This window comes from Gopherus evgoodei, chromosome 2 (assembly GCF_007399415.2).
Source record: "Gopherus evgoodei ecotype Sinaloan lineage chromosome 2, rGopEvg1_v1.p, whole genome shotgun sequence".
In the NCBI taxonomy this organism is placed as follows: Eukaryota; Metazoa; Chordata; order Testudines; family Testudinidae; genus Gopherus; species Gopherus evgoodei.
This window is the reverse complement of record NC_044323.1, coordinates 38012257-38034471: the sequence shown is the minus strand read 5'-3', so window position 1 is coordinate 38034471 and position 22215 is coordinate 38012257. Positions and strand designations below refer to the sequence as shown.

Below are 22215 nucleotides of genomic sequence, written 5' to 3'. Positions count from 1 at the left end.
TGGGGGCATCTTCCATTAAAAAAAGTTGCAATACCATAGAATACTATATTCTTGTGGGGGCCCCTCCAGGGCCCGGGACCTGGGGCAAATTGCCTCACTTGCTCCCCGCCCCCCTTTGGGCAGCCCTGTTCATACTTGCTCCTATGGCATGAAGATCTCAGAAGTAGTTGCTGGATTTAAAAGTCATATTTTACTGAAATTTGCCCCACACTCTTTTGTAACTTTTATTTGAGTCATAAATTGCTGGTAGTGTAAGCTGAATATCCTTCATAGCTTGTTTATTTCATACTGAGCTGTCATACTCATTTGTAAACAGGACATTTTTGTTTTTGTTTTTTTCAACCCCTTACATTCACCAATACATAAGAACTCTCTGAGTACATAAGCTATTTTTGTTAGTGGTTCTTGCTGATTCTAGGGCTGATGTTGAATCCCCAGGGGTCTTTAAGTGACAAAGCCTTGTCATTTTTGAAGATAAAATTAGAAGATTTAACTGAAATAGATTTAACAGAAGAAACCTAATCAGGGTTTACATCTGTCAAACTTCTGCATTCAGAATAGTTCAGAACAAGTACTAACCCTTTTGATATGTTGTAGAAGCCTCTGCTGCTCTTGTGTTACTGCATCATCTGCAGAACCTCCTGCATTCTGTAGCTAATGTAGTAAACTCTAGCACTTCTGTTTCAAGTAATGTTTATATGTCATTATTTCATTTAAAACACTGTGATAATCCTGTAGAGAAAAATGTGCTATCAGACCAGTATCTTAGACATCTATAATTTACAGATACGTTGCTTAATCTCTTGAAAGGACTATTGCAATTGGCCTTGTGACAGCATGCTATCTTTTTAGAGGCTAGCAACAGTGCTGAGGTGTGCAGTTACCTCAAGAGGCTAGTTTTCTCTTCAGTTCTTTTATGCCAGGAATCTGCCTTTGTTTTTGTATTCAAAGATACTACATCTGGACTATTTGGACTACACTGTAAATGCAACAGTTCCCCACAGGTAGAAACTGTTACTGAAGAATTATGCATTATTGATTCTTTTCAAATTAAAAAAAAATCATGGGAGACAAAAAAAGACTGAAAGAAAAGTAAAGCATTTTCATACATGTGCTCAGGGAAATACTATTAACAGAAATTTATTTCTAATACACACCAAGGTTATCTGAGCTATCGTGACACATGGTATTATATTTTTTGTCATGCAAAAAGCATGATAGATGCTTTACAAATATAAACACAAAGTCCCTACCCCAAGAGATTGCAGTGTAAAACCTCGTTTCAACAAGATGCGTAAGTCTGTGCTTAACTTATTCTATGAGCAGTCCCATTGACTTCAGTGGGACTACTCATGCTTACAATTAAACATGCACCTAACTACCTGGGTGAAGTGAGGCCTTAGACTGCAAACTCTGGTGGGCGGGGACTTTGTATTTATACTTGTTTGTTAAATACCCAAATAGACAGCCTGTGAAAAGCAACAACAGCACCCAAGTGAATGATGCATCTGTCTAGGATTGGGGACTTCGGTTGTATTTTCTGCTTTGGTTTGTTTTCTGGCTTTTGTTCTCTTAGGGAGAGGAGGATTGAGGATTATAGGCCTAAGGAATATGTGAGTTTTTAAAGGGGATGAAAAGTTCATTTCAAGTCAAATTTTCAGAAGAAGCTGAACTTGCATTTTCCATATGTTTTAACTGTGTACACAAATCTGAGTGCTTGTACTTCAGCTACCTCTTACAGGCGCAAATCAAGTAGTTAAGAGTGCAAGTACTCAGATTCCTACCTATGCTAGGCTTTTTTACACCACGTCTCACCACAGTAGGGAAGCCCACATTGTGTTCTGTGGGTACCAACTGTTTCTCCAAAAGGGAGGGTCAAGTCTCCGTTCATCTGAAAATATATCACTTAATGGGATTAGCAGTCATGCTGCATTCTGCATGATTATAAATCAGCTTTTATATCAGACATCATTTTACATAATATTAATATTTTTAATAATTATCTGCAGCGTGGGTGTATAACAGACTGTTTCCTGGGGATTTTGGAAAGCCTGAATAACTGGTTTAACACATGTCCCCCTTGGGCATTTATTGTGACAGACTCAGAAATAATAAGATTATGGCAAACCAACCTGCACTGTTCACCTCTGATAATGACAGAATGCTGCTGGGTTCATTTATAGTGCCAGTGCAATCATTTATATCTCTGTTTCAATTTGCCTTTTCTTTATTTTTTATTTTTGGACAGGAGCCAGATTTAAAAAAAACAAAACAAAAAAACAAATGAAAGCTTCAGGCATCAGCAGGAATTCATTTCAAACACATTCCCCGATTGCTTTGATTTGGCAGGTGCTTCTCTTGGTCAAAACATTCTGGGAGAATATATCCTTGACTACTGGCAGGAGATCTACCCAAACCAAGCCCAGATTAGCTTCATCTTGGCAGGGTTTCCTAGCCTATACCTTTGAAAGTCTGGCAGGTATCAGAACATCCACAGCAGATGTCTTGCCTTGCCAGGATCTGCCTACTATCCAATCAGAATGGCTTTGTGGTAAAAATATATAAGTTACCAACGTAATAAACTATCACTGCATCCAAGATAAAAACAGAGATTGTCCACCAGCAGTGGTTCAATGATAGCTGAAGTCAGCCTCAAATAAATAACAAGTTGAGTTAATTGGCAATGGCACCTTAAGCCTTATGGGGAGTTAGATAGAAGTATTATTGTCTGTAAGCAAGATTCTGCCTATACATACCTAAAAGCATGTTCAGAGAGAAGAACAGAGAGGCTGTCCAGTGCAGTCACTTCACAAAGAATCTTGCAAGGACAGGATTTCACATGACATCCCAGCCCAACCCTCCTTGGGACTGTCTTCACTGCTCCTTCCTTCAAGCTGGTACCAGCTGCTTGCTAGTTGCTTTGACAGCTTTTGCTTGCTGTTGGTGGCAGCATATGTACTTGTCCCAGCAAAGCTCATGCACTCAGGCCAAGCTGAGCTCTTCAAGCACAGTAGCTTGGTGTATCTCCTAGTGCTCTCTAACACATTGTGTAGAAATTAATATTTATTGCTGTTAATGTGTTTATTTCAGTGTATAATAAATATGAGTAAAAAGCTTTTTTGAATCTGAAAGAAGTGGCCATGACCTTCTGGCCAGAAGAAGATGGGGGAAATACTTTTTTTGTCACAGTTGCTATATGATTTCCTAACAAGACTTGGGGAAGCAACAATACTCTTTAGAGTCCATTGCAGAATGGCCCATAAAAACATGTCCCTCACACCAACCGTATGGCTGTGCCTCATTTGCTAGGTGCAGAATTGGCGACACAAGCTTGCCTAAGCATAGGTTTGTGGTTCTTTGTACTATTTTCTCCTCCCATCAGCTCAGATGACAAAATTGACCAAGATAATCCATTAATCCAATGTCTGAATCCACTCATTTATCTTCTGTTCTAATCCTACTGAAGTCAGAGCGTTTGCAGTGATTTAAATGGAAGCTTGATCAGGCCTCTGACAAAAAATTAACCTAGAATCCAAGGCCTATAGAAATGGTCAATCATTATAATGTAGGACCAGTGGTATAGTCTATACTTCTAATTTGCAAATGTTCTGGTCTACTTTACAGGCAGACACTTAATATCTGGAATATTGAAGATGACCAGAATAAATAATAGAACACTGAATAGGAAACTAACAATAAAATGTTTTGTTTTTTGTTTTTGTTTTTACATTGCCCTTCTCTTGCTTTGGGCTTGAGTTTTCAAAGCCTGTCAAAACAGTACACTTTAACTTTGCAGTGAATCTTCTGCTTTGAGAAACATACCTGGTTTCAGTTTATGTAGTTGTCATGGTATAATTCCCCACTCTGAACTTTAGCATCCAAAAGATGGGGTACCAGCATGAATTCCTCTAAGCTTGATTACCAGCTTAGAACCTGTAGCGCTGCCACCAACCAGGAATTCCAGTGCCTGGTACGCTCTGGTCCCCCCAAGACCGTGCCCGGGGAACCGCAAGACCCAGACCCTCTGGATCTTACCACAAGGAAAGTAAACCCTTTCCCCCACCGTTGCCTCTCCTAGGCTTCCCCTCCCTGGGTTACCCTGGAAGATCACTGTGATTCAAACTCCTTGAATCTTAAACAGAGAGGAAAATTCACCTTCCCCCCTCTTTCTCCCTCCCCCCCAGACTCTCCCTGAGAGAGAAAGTAATCCTAACACAGAGAGAAATTTAACCTTTCTCTCCCCCTTCCCTCCTTTCTCCCCACCAATTCCCTGGTGGATCCAGACCCAGTCCCCTGGGGTCTCACCAAAAAAAACAAAAAACAATCAGGTTCTTAAACAAGAAAAGTTTTTAATTAAAGAGAGAAAAACAGTAAAAATTATCTTTGTAAATTTAAAATGGAATAGGTACAGGGTCTCTCAGCTATAGACACTGGGAATACCCTCCCAGCCTAAGTATACAAGTACAAATTAAAATCCTTTCAGCAAAATACAAATTTGAACTCCTTCCAGCTAAATACATATTTGCAAATAAAGAAAACAAACATAAGCCTAACTCGTCTTATCACCTAGTACTTACTATTTTGAATCTGTAAGAACCTGTATCAGGGAGATTGGAGAGAAACCTGGTTGCATGTCTGGTCGCTCTCAGAACCCAGAGCGAACAACAACCAAACACTAACAGCACACACAAAAACTTCCCTCCCTCAAGATTTGAAAGTATCCTGTCCCCTGATTGGTCCTCTGGTCAGGTGACAGCCAGGCTCACTGATCTTGTTAACCCTTTACAGGCAAAAGAGATATGAAGTACTTCTGTTCTATTAACTCTTACTTATCTGTTTATAACAGTAGTGATTTCACATGCAGCTGCCTTTTTAGTAACACTTTTCTTGGCTCCATTTTTTTAATATTAAAAAAGTTATAATCCAATACTTTTGAGCAAAGGCTGCCATATTAAGATGTGAAGTAGCTTCCAGCTAACAAATAAATTAAGTGATGAAACCATTTTTGTTTGCACATTTTGAGAACAAATGGCATTCTGGCAGTTTCTATAAGCCATCTAGCTTGGGAAACATCTTCTTGGGGGAAAATATGTGAAATATAATCTAAAATCTATTTGAGTATCAGCTTTAGAAGTTATGCCTAAATGAGTTAATAGGATGGCTGGGAGCTTATTCAGCATTTTCAAGTCCTTTACTGGTAAAAGACTCTGATGGTTTCTCAAATGAATCTCCCATTCTAGAGCTGTTAAATTAAAATTGTGTCATGGGGAAAATGTGCTCTGTGTGTGTGTGTAGTATAGCAATCTCACAGGTGTAGCTTGCAAAACAATAATATATGAAAATATCTCCTCCCTCTTTTCCTCCCTGGTAGATGTCCGTAGAAGAACGATTTATGAATACCACAGGGTGGAGCTACAGATGTCAAAGGTTACCAGTCTGTCAGCTGTTGAGATGATACCTCTACCTAGTAAGTAAAATTTAATATGGACAGGTCCAAAATAGTTGGAAAATGCAGAGTTCCAAAATATTTTCCTAGTATCTGAGGGTTTGAAAACTTTATATAGCTGACTAGTGTTTCAAGTACATTAACAGATCCGAGTTTTATCATAACTGCCAGTAGATCTTGAATGATAACTGCACTAAATGATTTTCCAATGAGTTTCTATATATCCATTGTTTGCTTCATGAAGAAAGGGAGTAAATTTCAAGCATGTGAGTCAAACACAAACATGTATGTGTGCAGTGCAGCCCATCTTAAACGAACACACAAACAACTTTTGCAATTCATCTACTTTCTTTGCTCAAGGTAAACCTATATTGTTTAGAAATTCTAGCATTTAAATTGCCAGCTGTACACTATGATACATTGAAAGTAGCTATCACCCTTTTTTCCTAATCTAGTTATAGTTCTTACACATTTTCCTTCCAGTCTTCTTATCTGCATATGTCTAAATGTTAGCTATACCCAGAAATGTAAGAATGAGAAGGAAGGAGACTTAAGGAAATAACTTAATACTTAGCAGTAAAATAAAAAATTTGCAGCCTTAGTGAAAGGAGGTTTTTGGAAATGGGATTAAATTTACAAATGGAAAACAAATTAAATCCTGAAGATCAAACGACCTTCTCTGGATATATCTGTACAGTACATGCTAACAGTCTATCTTTGATATGTCATGCCGCACATCTGTGAGCCCAGTGATCGCTTAAATATATTTTTGGAGAGGATTTATTCTTGCTTTGTACATGCAGTAAGAATTGTCTATAAAGTTAATGTGTGTATTAATTTTTATTTATTTATTTATCCATCTCCCAGCCTGTCTCCAGTTTAACAGCTGTGGTCCCTGTGTCACTGCCCAGATTGGCTTCAACTGCAGCTGGTGTAATAAACTCCAAAGGTAAAGAGCCTTTTTTCTTTGGCCTTTGATATATGGCCATGCTCAAAATGTATTCAAAAAAAGTTTGACCTTATATGATCCAGCATATAGGACTTGTTCTTTTGGGAATATATCTTCTGAGGTAAGACAAGGGAGATGCTTTTGGCATTGTAATTTACAGTATCATTCAAAAGTAATATTGTGCACCACTATGAACCTCAGCAGCTCCCATTATCAGCAACACATCACTACCCCTTTTAACTTTAATAAAGAAAGCTAGGAAGGAAGGGCCCAAGGGCTGACAGAGCAAGCATATGTTTCTCAGAGTTCCTCTTAAAACTGTTATTTCCATATTCTTATCTGAAGTTCTAATTATCTTTGGTTTAAAGTGACAGATAGAAACCATAATTAAATTCATATTTGCTCCTTGTATGTCACCAGAAAGAATCAGAAAGAAATGTCACTGCATGAAGAGGCCAAGGGGCGAGCATGTAAATATAGCTATAAAAACTTACTTGTCCTCTGAATAGGAATGAGACTGACACAACCAGGAGTTTGAAGAAAAAAAAAAAAAAAGTCTTTGATCCTCTCATCATGATTAGTGAACATGTTGGGTCTCGTCATCCCCTCACTGCTGCATTCACTCTGACAGTCATGTCAGCTGCAGGAACAATTTGGAAGCTTTACGGAATAGCTGAAGTGTAAAGAGCAAAATGATAACTCTGTGATCGTGGCTTTTCAAAAAGTTCTTCATTTGCTGACCTTGGTATCTAGAATTTATTTAAAGCAGTTCAGTTATGTAAAATACAATATAGTTATAGATGTGAATTATTTGTGTTTTGCTTTTCAACCTTAGAGATTAAGTACACAAATCTTATTCATAAAGTGTATGAATAACGAAAGGAGAAAAGGCTATTAGCATTTTAAAAATGTGCAGTTATTTAACAGGATGCTGAAAGACTGGCAAGTAGCTGATGAAGGTGGTATGGAATTAAGAATTTGTGGTAGTTTACATTCATATTTTCCTGAGCTGCTTTGCTGGAAGTAGGCTTGTATCAAAGCTTACTGCAAATCAGCTTTGTCCACTTAATTTTGCCAGACAGCCCTGATATGGTATTTTATCTACATCAGATTGTATCATGCAGCATGACAAATGTTGTACAGAATAAAAATATACACCTGTAGCAGACTATTCCAAGGAAAGGCTAAGTGATCAGGCTTTGCAAGTGTGCCCCATTTGCTTGGTGTGAAGTTTAGTCTTAGGATTTGTTCCTGCTCCCACTGAAGCATGAATATTCATTGACTTTGTTAGGAGCAAGATCTGATGCTTTGGGGCCATGTTGCAGTCCTCCTTGCTCAGGTGAAACACCCACTGGGGTGAGTGGGAGCGCTGTCCCGTGGAAACAAGGATTGGTCCCTTTATGAAAGCAATCTTAATTAATTAGCTTCTTAAGAGTTGGTATGGCGACTTCCAGCTTTTTCTGTTCTGTATGTATATATATCTCCTTACTATATGTTCCATTCTATGCATCTGAAGAAGTGGGCTGTAGCTCACGAAAGCTTATGCTCAAACAAATTTGTTAGTCTCTCAGGTGCCACAAGTACTCCTGTTCTTTTTATGAAAGTAAAAAACCAAAAACTCCCAGCCTTTGTTGTGCAGTTTCTGAAGCATTATGCTGAGCTACCAGAGCACTAGAACTGTAAAAAGGCTTGATAAATCAATTCAGCCACTCAGAAGTGGCAAGTATAAGGGGTGTGAGACTTTGATGTCTATAGAATTTAAGTTTTCATTAAAGAGATTCTTGTCCTTCTGGTTGTAGATCACCTTCTATCAAGTATGTAGCCTAGTACTATATTGTTTTCTGCAAACAGACAACTCCAGTGCTGTTACAGTGCTCATGGCTTTGACAAGCAGTGGCAGAGTAAAATGAACACCACTGCAGATTTGTTGCTGCTACTTGTGGGTGGGAGTGAAGCTGTTGGTCATTTCATGCTGCTTGTGCTTGGGAAATCTCTAACTAGCAGCAGAGGCAGGATCTGAAGTTATTCATGAGAAGGATCAAAAAAAGGAGACTAAGATTATGTCTACATACAGAAATTGCACTAGTTTAAATACAATTCATTTAAAAACTGGTTCTATCATTTAGCTTGAGCTTGTAAAATTACTGATAGGAAGCCAGATTCAAACCAAGAGAGGAACGTCCACCCAGGATTTTGCATCTGTTTAACTAAAATTAGTTTTTTTAATTGATTTTTGTTAAACTGATGGAACTTTATGTAGGGGAAAGGCCTAAGAGAGGGGAAGACTAACACAGACCTCGTTGCTCTCTCCACTTCTGCCTGCTGCCAGGAGGCTTGAGGAAGAATTAAGCAGTGCAGACACCTACCTTGACAGCAGCTAGGAAGCTCTGAGAGAGGAGAAGAGACAAAAAAGCTCCTCCTTTCCATTAGCAACAAAGGAGGTGGGGCTTCACATTTATCAGATGGCTACTAGCTAGAGCAGTGGCAGGCAAACTTTTTGGTCCGAGGGCCACGTCTGGGTGGGGAAATTACATGCAGGGCCGTGAATGTAGGGCTGGGGTAGGGGGTTGGGGTGTTGGAGGGAGTGGAGAGGGTGTAGTATGCAGGAAGGGGCTCAGGGCAAGAGGTTAGGGTGCAGGAGGGTGCAGGGTGCAGTAGGGTGCTCACAACAGGGGCTTGGGATGCAGGAGGGGTGCGGGGTGTGGCATGAGGCTCAGGGCAGGGGTGCAGGGAGGGGTGCAGAGTGCAGGAGATGGCTGAAGGCAGGGGGTTGGGGTGCAGGAGGGGTGCGGCAGGGGGCTCAGGGCAGGGGGTTGGGGTGCAGGAGGGGACTCAGGGCAGGGCATTAGGGGCTCATGGCAAGGGGTTGGGGTGCAGGAGAGGTATGGCAGGGGACTCAAGGCAGGGGGTTAGGAGGCTCAGGGCAGGGGCTTCGGATGTAGGGTGCAGGAGGGGTTCAGGGTGTGGGCTCCCGCCCTTTGCCACTTACCTGGAGATGCTCTGGGGTGGCAGCGGCGCACAGCAAGGCTAAGACAGGCTCCCTGCCTGCCTTGGCCCTGCGCCGTTCCTGGAAGCGGCCAGCATCACGTCCCTATGGCCCCTGGGGGAGGTGGGAGCAGAGGGCTCCACGCGCTGCCCTCGCCTGCTGGTACCTCCCCTGAAGATCCCATTGGCCGCAGTTTCCTGTTCCTGGCCAATGGAGGTGCCTGCAGGAGAGGGCAGCATGTGGAGCTCTCTGCCCCCCACTCCCCTCCGGAGGCCACAGAGACATGGTGCCAGCCACTTCTGGAGTGGCGTGGGACCCACGGCAGCACGGGTCAGCAATCCCACAGGCCAGATCCAAAGCCCTGATGGGCCAAATCCGGCCCGCGGGCCGTAGTTTGCCCACGCCTGAGCTAGAAAGTGGTACAAAAGATGGACAATAGATTCTCCATTGCTGTGCACCTCATGCCGTCATTTACTTGGGAATACAGCACTATTAGATCAACATAGTGGCAATGTTTTACATTCTTTTTGCATAACTGTAAATGACTTCATAGTCATACATGGAATTGCCAGGCAGGATCAAGGGACAGCACCCTGGTAAAAACCTCAGCACTAGAGCCCTGCATGAGGCAATTTTTTTAATCCCACTCTCATCCCGCCCTGTAATACCCAGTCCCACCTGCTCCCGCATAGTTTTGTGCAGTTTTATCCCATTCCCACCTGCAAATACATTAGATCCTGCAAATTCCTCAGCAGAGACAGATTCTCCCATGCTCCTAATAAATAAATAAACACTACAGTCAGTTAATATTAGGGCTATAAATTAATTGCAGTTAACTCAGATGATTAGCTCAAAAAATTAATTGTGATTAAAAAATTAATCACAATTAATCACACTTATAACAATAGAATACCAATTGAAATTTATTAAATATTTTTTGTTTTTCTACATTTTCAGTTGTGATTTCAGTTACAACACAGAATACAATGTGTAGAGTGCTCACTTTATATTATTTTTATTACAAATATTTGCACTGTAAAAATGATAAACAAAAGAAATAGTATTTTTCAATTCACCTCATACAAATACTGCAGTGCAATCTCTTTATTGTGAAAGTGTAACATATAAATGTAGATTTTTTTGTTACATAACTGAACTAAAAAACAAAACAATGTAAAACTTTAGAACCTACAAGTCCACTCAGTCCAGCTTCTTGTTCAGCCAATTGCTAAGACAGACAAGGTTGTGTACATTTATGGGGCATAATGCTGCCTGATTCTTATTTACAATGTCACCTGAAAGTGAGGACAGGCGTTCACATGGCAATTTTGTAGCCGATGTTGCAAGGTATTTATGTGCCAGATATGCTAAGCATTCGTATGCCCCTTCATGCTTCAGCCATCATTCGGAGAGCATGCTTCCATGCTGACCATGCTCATTAAAAAAAATAGTGCATTAATTAAATTTGTGAACTCCTTTGGGAAGAATTGTATGTCTCCTGTTCTGTTTTACCCGTATTCTGCCATATATTTCATGTTATAGCAGTCTCAAATGATGACCCCAGCACATGTTGTTCATTTTAAGAACACATTCACAGCAGATTTGACAAAACCCAAAGAAGGTACCAATGTGAAATTTCTAAAAATAGCTACATAAAAATACATTAAAAACACGTAAAAATAGCACTCAATCCAGGGTTTAAGAATCTGAAGTGCTTTCCTAAATCTGATCAGGACGCAATGTGGAGCATGCTTTCAGAAGCCTTAAAAGGGCAACACTCCTATGAGGAAACTGCAGAACCCAAACCACCAAAAAAAAAGAAAATCAACCTGTGGTGACATCTTGCTCAGATGACGAAAATGAACGCATGTTCTCTGGAATGGTGGTTGAAGCGTCAAGAGACATATGAATCTTTAGCGCATCTGGCACGTAAATATCTTGTGATGCCAGCTACAACAGTGGCATGCGAACTCCTGTTCTCATTTTCAGGTGATATTGTAAACAAGAAACGGGCAACATTATCTCCTGCAGATTGTAACCAAATTTTTTTGTCTAAGTGATTGGCTGAAGTAGGTCTTAGTGGACACGTAGGTTCTAAAGTTTTACATTATTTTATTTGTGAATGTAGGCTTTTTGTACATAATTCTAATTTGCAAGTTCAACTTTCATGATAAAGAGATTGCACTACAGTACTTGTATTAGATGAATTGAAAAATACTATTTCTTTTGTTTTTTATAGTGATAAAAAACAAAATAAAATAATAAAATAATATAAAAGGAGCACGCTACACTTTGTATTCTGTGTTGTAATTGAAATTAATATATTTGAAAATGTAGAAAGCATCCAAAAATTTAAATAAATGGTATTCTATTATTGTTTAAGAGCGTGATTAATCAAAATTTATTTTTTTAATCATGTGATTAATTGCAATTAATTTTTAATCGCTTGACAGCCCTACTTAGAGCATGTAAGCTAATAAACCAATACAAAACAAGCATCTATTCAGTATAAAGTAAAACTCTATAACACTCCCACAGCCCCTTTCTCTTGAGGACAGCATTTATCAAAAGCTACGTTACTACTAAACACAGCATTCTGTATTTTTTGTCCCTCATGCACAGTACAATACAATTAACATTTTATATTGTGCCATTCATATGACCAAGCACAGTTGTTACAACAATAAAATCTTTATTCAAAGGCCTCATCTACCCAGAAGAAATCCTCCAACACAGCTATTTTGGAATAACTATTCCGATATAATTTAGCTATTCCTGAATAACTCTCTTGCACGGACATGCTATTCTGGAATAAAAATGATTTTACTTTTTTCAGCAGAATAGAATGTCCAGATGGTGAGCTATTCTGGAATAGCTATTGCAGAATACCTTAGTCCACAGAAGCTATGCCGGTAACTTTCCTCATGTAGATAAGCCCTAGGAATGTGAAAGTAGACATGAACATGAGGCAAGGGTATATAATAATTAACTCCAGTGCAGGGTGCTGGCCGATAGCTCCTCAATTGTACACTGTGGAGGAAAATGGGATCAGATCTGATTTTTTGAGATGGGGTGTGAATGAAGAGAGGGCAGCCTGCTCTCAGTAGCTGGTCTGGCATCAGCAAAAAGATCAGCTTCCCACAGGGTGATCAGAAGGAGATGGTGAGGAATAACAGCCAGTGCAGTTTTTGGAAACTGTATATTTACTATAGAATAGTTATATTTAGTACTTGTATTACTTTACATCCATAGATCTAAATGTGTTTTACCCCAGGGCATAAATATGTTTATCTCCATTATACGGATTAGGAAATATAAGTACAGAAAAGTTAAGACTTAATTTTTCAAAAGTATCCCCTAACTTTGGGAGCCTCAGCATTGGGAAAGCAATATGGCAAAACACAAAATGTCCATTAAGTTCTTAGACTGTATTGGGGACAACTTTTTGTTTCAGAAAGTGGAGGAAGAAACCTCAGAGGAGAGGGGGAGCCATTTTAGGCTTGATTCTGATCAACAGGAAGGAATTGGCAGCAAATCTGATGGTGTAAGGCAATTTAGGTGGAAGTGATCATGAAATGATAGATTACATGATTCTAACGAAAGGAAAGAGGGAGAGCAGTGGAATAAGGACAATGGAATCTAAAAAAGAAGACTTTAACCAACTCGGAGAACTGATAGGTAAGGTCGCATTGGAAGAAAATCTAAAAGAAAAAGGAATTCAGGAGAGCTGGCAGTTTTTCAAGGAAATAATATTAAAGGCACAACTGAAAACTATCCTGATGCAAAGGAAAGCTAGGAAGAATAGTAAGAGTGGCTCCATGAAGAGATCTTTAATGACCTGAAAATAAAAAAAGGAATCCTACAAAAAGCGGAAGCATGGAGGAATTGCTAAGGAGGAATACAAAAGAATGGCACAAATATGCAGGGAAAAAAATCAGAAAGGCTAAGGCACAAAATGAGTTACACCTAACAAGGGATGTAAAAGGAAATAAGAAGAGATTCTTTAAATACATTAGGAGCAAGACAAAGATGATGGAAAGTGTAGGTCCTCTATTTAGCAGGGAAGGAGAGCTAGTAATGGATGACATCAAGAATGTTTGGTATTTAACACCTATTTTGCTTCAGTCTTCATTAAAAGGGTTAAGATATTCAACTCAATTAATATCTTCAATATGAGGGAAGGAATACAAGCCAAAATAGGGAAAGAATAGGTTAAAGAATATTTAGATAAGTGGGATGTATTCAAGTCGACAGGGCCTGATGAAATTTATTCTATTGTACCTAAGGAACTACCTGAAGCCATCTCAGATCCATTAACAGTTATCTTAAAGAACTCCTGGAGGATGGGTGAGGTCCCAGAGGAGTGGAGAAGGGCAAATATTATACTTATCTCTAAAAAGAAGAACAAAGAGGACCCTGGAAATTATGGGCCAGTCAGTGTAACCTGGAAAGATACTGGAACAAATTTTTAATTAATTTTTAAGCGTCTAGAGGATAATAGGGTTAAAAGTAATAACCAGCACAGATTTGTCAAGAACATAGCATGCCAAACTAAGCTAATTTCCTTTTTTGACAGGGTTACTGGCCTAGTGGATGGGGGGAAGTAGTAGGTCTGATATATTCTGATTTTTCTAAGGCTTTTGGCACAGTCCCACATGATATTCTCATAAGGAAAACAGGGAAATGTGATCTAGATGAAATTACTATAAGGTGAGTGCACAGCTGGTTGAAAGACCGTAGTCAAAGAGTAATTATCAATGGTTCATTGTCAAATTGGGAAGGCATATCTAGTAGAGTCCCTCAGAGGTCAGTCCTGTGTATGGTACTATTCAGTGTCCTGATTAATTACTTGAATAATGGAGTGGAGAGTATGCTTATAAAATTTGCAGATGACACCAAGCTGGGAAAGGTTGCAAACACTTTGGAGGATAATATTAGAATTCAAAAGGACATTGACAAATCGGAGAATTGGTCTGTATTCAACAAGATGAAAATCAGTAAAAATAAGTGCAAAGTAATTTGCTTAGGCTTTGTCTACACTACCAAGTTATGTCTATATAACTACATCATTCAGAGGTGTGGAAAATCCACACCCCTGAGCAATGTAGTTATACCACCAAGCCCCTGGTGGAGACAGTGCTATGTTGATGGTAAGGCTCCTCCTGTTGACATAGCGACTTGTTATAACCTTATTCCCAGATTCTGGACCTTAGCGTCCAAAATATGGGGGTTAGCATGAAAACCTCCAAGCTTAGTTACCAGCTTGGACCTGGTACTGCTGCCACCACCCAAAAAATTAGAGTGTTTTGGGGCACTCTGGTCCCACTGAAAAACCTTCCCTGGGGACCCAAGACCCAAATCCCTTGAGTCTCACAACAAAGGGAAATAATCCTTTTTCCCTTCCCCCCTCCAGATGCTCCTGGAGAGATACCCAGACACAAGCTCTGTGAAACTACGCAGAGTGATTCCCCCTCTCCGTTCCCAATCCTGGAACAAAAGCACTTTCCTCTTCACCCAGAGGAAATGCCAAATCAGGCTAGCAATCCAACCCACAGCTCTCCCCTTGATTTCTTCCTCCCACCAATTCCCTGGTGAGTACAGACTCAATTTCCCTGAAGTAAAGAAAAACTCCAACAGGTCTTAAAAGAAAGCTTTATATAAAAAAGAAAGAAAAAATACAAATGTTCTCTCTGTATTAAGATGATACAACACAGGGTCAATTTCTTAAAAGAATATTGAATAAACAGCCTTATTCAAAAAGAATACAAATCAAAGCATTTCAGCACTTATATTCATGCAAATACCAAAGAAAAGAAACCATAGAACTTACTATCTGATCTCTTTGTCCTTACACTTAGAAACAGAAGACTAGAAATAGAACTACTTCTCCAAAGCTCAGAGGAAACAGGCAGACAGACAAAAGACTCAGAGACACACTTCCCTCCACCCAAGGTTGAAAAAATCCGGTTTCCTGATTGGTTCTCTGGTCAGGTGTTTCAGGTGAAAGAGACATTAACCCTTAGCTATCTGTTTATGACACGCCCCCCAAATTGCAGACAGTGGGGAAGCTCACTGGCGGCAATTTCTTCTAGAACTTGAAAATAAACAGATTAATACAACACATGCACCTTTACATATACTACTAAGTATATAACTAACAGACTTTAGATTTTAAGAACACTTTTTAACTACTGGATTCTGGGAAACTTTCACGGGAGAGTGCATCAGCAACTTTGTTAGAAGCTCCTGTGATGTGTTGAATTTGAAAATCAAAATCTTGGAGAGCTAAACTCCAACGAAGAAGTTTCTTGTTGTTCCCCTTGGCAGTATGAAGCCACTTTAGTGCAGCATGGTCAGTTTGTAGTTGGAACCGCCGTCCCCAAACATATGGGCGTAGCTTTTCCAGGGCGTACACAATGGCATAGCATTCCTTTTCACTGACTGACCAGTGACTTTCCCTCTCAGACAGTTTCTTGCTGAGAAACACGACAGGATGGAAGTTGTGATCTGTTGCTTCCTGCATGAGCACTGCTCCTATACCACGCTCAGATGCATCTGTGGTTACTAGGAATGGTTTGTCAAAATCCGGGGCCCTGAGTACAGGGTCAGACATGAGCGTTGCCTTAAGCTGGGTAAAGGCTTTTTGACACTCATTAGTCCACGTAACGGCATTTGGCTGGGTCTTTTTGGTTAGGTCGGTCAATGGGGCAGCGATTTGGCTGTAGTGTGGTACAAATCGCCTGTAGTATCCGGCCAAGCCTAAGAAGGATTGGACCTGTTTCTTCGACCTTGGGACAGGCCACTTTTGGATAGCATCCACCTTGGCCTGTAGGGGGTTTATGGTTCCTCGACCCACCTGGTGCCCCAGGTAAGTCACTCTGTTTTGGCCTATTTGACACTTTTTGGCCTTAACAGTTAGTCCTGCCTGCCTGATGCGCTCAAAGACCTTTTCCAGGTGTAGTAGGTGTTCGGGCCAGGAGTCTGAAAAAATGGCCACATCATCGAGGTAGGCAACTGCGAATTCTCCCAGTCCAGCTAGTAGACCATCTACCAGCCTCTGGAAGGTGGCGGGTGCATTTCGAAGGCCGAAAGGAAGGACATTGAATTCATACACCCCCGCATGGGTGACGAATGCTGACCTCTCCTTGGCAGGTTCATCTAGCGGTACTTGCCAGTACCCCTTGGTTAAGTCTATTGTAGAGATGAACTGGGCACGTCCCAACTTTTCCAATAGCTCATCAGTACGTGGCATCGGATAGTTGTCCGGACGAGTTACAGCATTTAGCTTACGGTAGTCCACGCAAAAGCGTATTTCCCCATCTGGTTTGGGTACCAGAACCACTGGAGATGCCCATGCACTGGTAGATGGGCGGATTATACCCATCTGTAGCATGTTCTGGATCTCCCGTTCTATAGCAGCTTGGGCATGAGGAGACACCCGGTAGGGTGGGGTTCTGATTGGGTGAGCATTACCTGTATCAATGGAGTGGTATGCCCGTTCAGTCCGTCCTGGGGTGGCTGAGAACAATGGGGCGAAGCTAGTGCACAGCTCCTTGATTTGTTGCCGCTGCAGACGTTCCAGGGTGGTGGAGAGGTTTACCTCTTCCACGCCACCGTCTTTTTTTCCGTCGTAGTAGACACCGTCAGGCCACTCAGCATCATCTCCCTGGACTGTAAACTGACAAACCTGTAAGTCTCTGGAATAGAAAGGCTTGAGAGAATTAACATGGTACACTTTAGGCTTTAGTGAGGAATTGGGGAATGCTATGAGGTAGTTTACAGCTCCCAGGCGCTCTTGGACCGTGAATGGCCCTTCCCATGATGCTTCCATCTTATGGGCCTGTTGCGCCTTCAAGACCATAACCTGGTCTCCTACCTTGAAGGAACGTTCTCTGGCATGTCTGTCATACCAGGCCTTTTGCTCTTCTTGAGCATCCTTTAGGTTCTCTCTAGCAAGGGCTAAAGAGTGTCGGAGGGTGCTTTGTAGGTTGCTTACAAAGTCCAGAATGTTAGTTCCTGGAGAAGGCGTAAACCCCTCCCATTGCTGCTTCACCAACTGTAATGGCCCCTTAACCTCGTGACCATACACAAGTTCAAATGGTGAAAACCCTAAACTGGGATGTGGTACAGCCCTGTAGGCAAACAGCAACTGCTGCAACACTAGGTCCCAATTATTGGAGAATTCGTTGATGAATTTTCTTATCATGGCCCCCAAAGTTCCATTGAACCTTTCCACCAGGCCATTGGTTTGATGGTGGTACGGGGTGGCAACCAAGTGATTCACCCCATGAGTTTCCCACAGTTTTTCCATGGTCCCTGCCAGGAAATTAGACCCTGAATCTGTAAGGATGTCGGAGGGCCAACCTACCCTGGCAAAGATGTCTGTTAGGGCCAGGCATACAGTGTTAGCCCTGGTGTTGCCTAGAGCTACTGCTTCTGGCCAACGGGTAGCAAAGTCCACTAAAGTCAGTACGTACTGCTTTCCTCTGGGCGTCTTTTTTGGGAAAGGGCCCAGAATATCCACAGCTACTCGCTGAAATGGGACCTCAATTATGGGGAGTGGCTGGAGAGGGGCCTTGACCTGGTCTTGAGGCTTACCTACTCTTTGGCATACCTCACAAGACCGGACATACTTGGCAACATCCTTGCCCATCCCCTCCCAGTGGAAGGACTTCCCCAACCGGTCCTTGGTTCTGTTCACCCCAGCATGGCCACTGGGATGATCATGGGCTAAGCTTAAGAGCTTCTCCCGGTACTTAGTTGGAACCACCAACTGTTTTCGCGGCTGCCATTCTTCCCGGTGTCCACCAGAAAGAATTTCCTTGTATAAAAGTCCTTGGTCTATAACAAACCGGGATCGATTTGAAGAGCTGAGAGGCGGTGGGGTGCTCCGTGCCGCCGCCCATGCTTTCTGAAGGCTGTCATCTGCTTCCTGCTCAGCCTGGAACTGTTCCCTTGAGGCTGGGGTCACAAGTTTTTCCTCAGACTGTGGACTTGGGCTTGGTCCCTCTGGAAGCGATGTAGGTGATGGGATTGTTTCCGTTGCTGGTGAACCGCTCTCCGCTGGTGCACCTGAGGGTATTTCAGGCTCTGGCTGAGCCTTTTGGGTATGGCTGTCTTTTGCTTCTGCCAGTTCTGGCTTGCTGGCGCCCTCTGGCGTTGAGTTTGAAGATGTGGTTGCACTTGTTGGTGCTGGTTGCTGTTCCAGTTCCGGGCCTGGGACTGGAGATGCTGTGGCTGTTTCAGTGGTAGGCATGGAATCCGGGTCCACTACCTCTGTCTGGGTCTCTGGTAACACAGACGGGGCCTCTGTGGACGGCTCAGGAACAGGAATGGGTCTGGAAGCTTGCCTGGTTTGGCTACGGGTAACCATTCCCACTCTCTTGGCCCGCCTCACCTGGTTGGCCAAGTCTTCCCCCAGTAGCATGGGGATAGGATAATTGTCATAGACTGCAAAAGTCCACATTCCTGACCAGCCTTTGTACTGGACAGGCAGTTCAGCTGTAGGCAAGTCTACAGCTTGTGACATGAAGGGGTAAATGGTAACTTTGGCCTTTGGGTTGATGAATTTGGGGTCAACGAAGGATTGGTGGATAGCTGACACTTGTGCCCCCGTGTCTCTCCACGCAGTAACCTTCTTTCCGCCCACTCTCAAATTTTCCCTTCGCTCCAAGGGTATTTGAGAGGCATCTGGGCCTGGGGATCTTTGGTGTGATGGTGGTGTAATGAATTGCACTCGCATGGTGTTCTTGGGACAGTTGGCCTTGATATGTCCCGGTTCATTACACTTAAAGCATCTTCCATCTGATGGGTCACTGGGCCGAGGTGAGTTACTGGAGACTGTTGAGGTTGAAGAGTAGGGTATCTGTGGCTTTACTTGGGTGGTATGGAGGGTCTTTGGCTGTCCTCGGTTGTAGGGTTTATGGTCTGTGTGCCCCCTGGGGTAATCGTTCCCCTTGACAGTAGCTTTTTTGCTTTCTGCCAGTTCCATCCATTTGGCTCCAATCTCCCCCGCCTCAGCGATAGTTTTGGGATTTCTATCTTGTATGTACCGTGTGATGTCTTCAGGAACACCATCCAAGAACTGCTCCATTTGTATGAGGAGGTTCACTTCTTCCAAGGTTTGAATGTTGTTTCCTGTTAACCAGGCCTCATAGTTTTTTGCAATGTAGTAGGCGTGTTTGGGAAATGACACCTCTGGTTTCCATTTTTGGGTTCTGAAGCGCCGACGGGCATGATCTGGGGTTATCCCCATCCGGTATCTGGCCTTGGTTTGAAAAAGTTTATAGTCATTCATTTGCGGCTTGGGCATTTCAGCTGCCACCTCTGCTAAAGGTCCACTGAGGTGTGGCCTTAATTCTACCATGTACTGGTCTTCGGGGATGCTGTACCCAAGACAGGCTCTTTCAAAATTTTCCAGGAAGGCCTCGGTGTCATCACCTGCCTTGTAGGTGGGAAATTTCCTGTGCTGTGGAGCAATAATTGGCGCCGGGTTGTTAGGGTTGGCTGGCACATGCAGCCCAGCTTTTGCCAAATCCAGTTCATGTTTTCTCTGTTTTTCCTTCTCTTCATTTTCTTTTTCCATTTGTTTTTGTTGTTTTTCCATGTCTCGGCGGTGGGCCGCCTCTTCTTCTTCTTGCTTCCTTCTGTGGGCCAACTCATCTTCTGCTTGTTTCCTTCGGTAGGCTACCTCTTCTTCTTCTAGTTTTCTTTTGTGTGCTGCCTCTTGGGCTGCCTGTTCTCTTTGGAAGGCTGCCAGTTTGAGGCTTTCTTCCTTTTCTTTCATCTCCATTTGTCGCCTGTGTTCAGCGTCTTTGATTTGTTCTTCGGCGTCAATCTTTGCCTTAGAAGTCATGGTTCCTGTTTTCTTGTGTTGGGGTGCCCTCCGGTGTTTATTTTCTGAACTGCAGGCTCTCTGTTGCCTCCTGAAGTCTGCCTAGCAACAGTGCTTTTTTCCTTTTCTCTCTCTAGCTAATGTTCAATGAAGGGAAACCAGAAAAACCACTTAATTTGCATGCATATAAGTGCTGGTACTTGCCACCTAATGGGAGGGCTATTGCATGACAAAAGACCCTTAACAGTCTTCTCGCTTAATATGCAAACCACAAACTGCTAGAGAGCAGAAAAAAAAAATTCTCTCTGGTTCCCTTTTAAAACCAAACTGTTTCTCTCTGCTAAAAAGCCCTTAGCAGAGAAAAGAAAAATATAATATTCCTACTGGCTTCTGGATTCTGTCTATATCCCGCCACTGCCACTCATGTTATAACCTTATTCCCAGATTCTGGACCTTAGCGTCCAAAATATGGGGGTTAGCATGAAAACCTCCAAGCTTAGTTACCAGCTTGGACCTGGTACTGCTGCCACCACCCAAAAAATTAGAGTGTTTTGGGGCACTCTGGTCCCACTGAAAAACCTTCCCTGGGGACCCAAGACCCAAATCCCTTGAGTCTCACAACAAAGGGAAATAATCCTTTTTCCCTTCCCCCCTCCAGATGCTCCTGGAGAGATACCCAGACACAAGCTCTGTGAAACTACGCAGAGTGATTCCCCCTCTCCGTTCCCAATCCTGGAACAAAAGCACTTTCCTCTTCACCCAGAGGAAATGCCAAATCAGGCTAGCAATCCAACCCACAGCTCTCCCCTTGATTTCTTCCTCCCACCAATTCCCTGGTGAGTACAGACTCAATTTCCCTAAAGTAAAGAAAAACTCCAACAGGTCTTAAAAAAAAGCTTTATATAAAAAAGAAAAAAAAAATACAAATGTTCTCTCTGTATTAAGATGATACAACACAGGGTCAATTTCTTAAAAGAATATTGAATAAACAGCCTTATTCAAAAAAAATACAAATCAAAGCATTTCAGCACTTATATTCATGCAAATACCAAAGAAAAGAAACCATAGAACTTACTATCTGATCTCTTTGTCCTTACACTTAGAAACAGAAGACTAGAAAATAGAACTACTTCTCCAAAGCTCAGAGGAAACAGGCAGACAGACAAAAGACTCAGAGACACACTTCCCTCCACCCAAGGTTGAAAAAATCCGGTTTCCTGATTGGTTCTCTGGTCAGGTGTTTCAGGTGAAAGAGACATTAACCCTTAGCTATCTGTTTATGACACGACTGCCTCTCAGGGAGATGGAACTCCTACACTGATGGGAAAAGGTCTCTCATTGGTGTAGGTAGCATCTTCACTAAATGCTACAGCATCACAAGCTGCTCCTCTGCAGTGCTGTAAGTGTAGACAAGCCCTAAGGAAATAAAAATGAAATGCACAACTGCAAAATGAGGAATTACTGGCTAGGTTTTAGTACTGCTGAAAAGGACTGAGGACTACTGTGGAACCCAAAATGTGCAATTCTGAACAAAGCTATTGTCATTCTGGGATGTATTAACAGGAATGTTATATGTAAGACATGGAGGTAATTGTCCTGCTCTACTCGGCCTCAACTGGAGAACTGTGTCCAATTCTGGGTGCCACACTTTAGGAAAGATGTGGACAAATTGAGGGAGTCCAGAGGAGAGCTACAAAAATGATAAAAGGTATAGAAAATCTGACCTATGAGGAAAAGTTCTAAAAAAACGTTGACATGCTAGTTTTGAAAAAAGAAGACTGAGGAGGGACCTTGATAACATTCTTCAGTTATGTTAGGCCTGCTATAAAGAGAATGGTGATTAATTGTTCTCCATATGCACTGAAGGTAGAATAAAATGTAATGGGGCTTGGGGATATTTAGGTTAGATATAGGGAAAAATGTTCTGACTATAAGGGTAGATACATTCTGGAATAGGCTTCCAAGGGGGATTGTGGAATACCCGTCATTGGAGATTTTTA

At 42.0% G+C, this 22215-nt stretch overlaps 1 protein-coding gene across 1 annotated transcript in view; it reads left to right on the top strand.

Moving 5' to 3' along the window:
- PLXDC2 (plexin domain containing 2) overlaps positions 1-22215 on the top strand; it is a 419584-nt gene that overhangs the window by 323794 nt on the left and 73575 nt on the right. Inside the window, 2 exon segments of the mRNA XM_030550413.1 lie at positions 5372-5467; positions 6314-6395. Coding sequence (XP_030406273.1) covers positions 5372-5467; positions 6314-6395 — 178 coding nt within the window.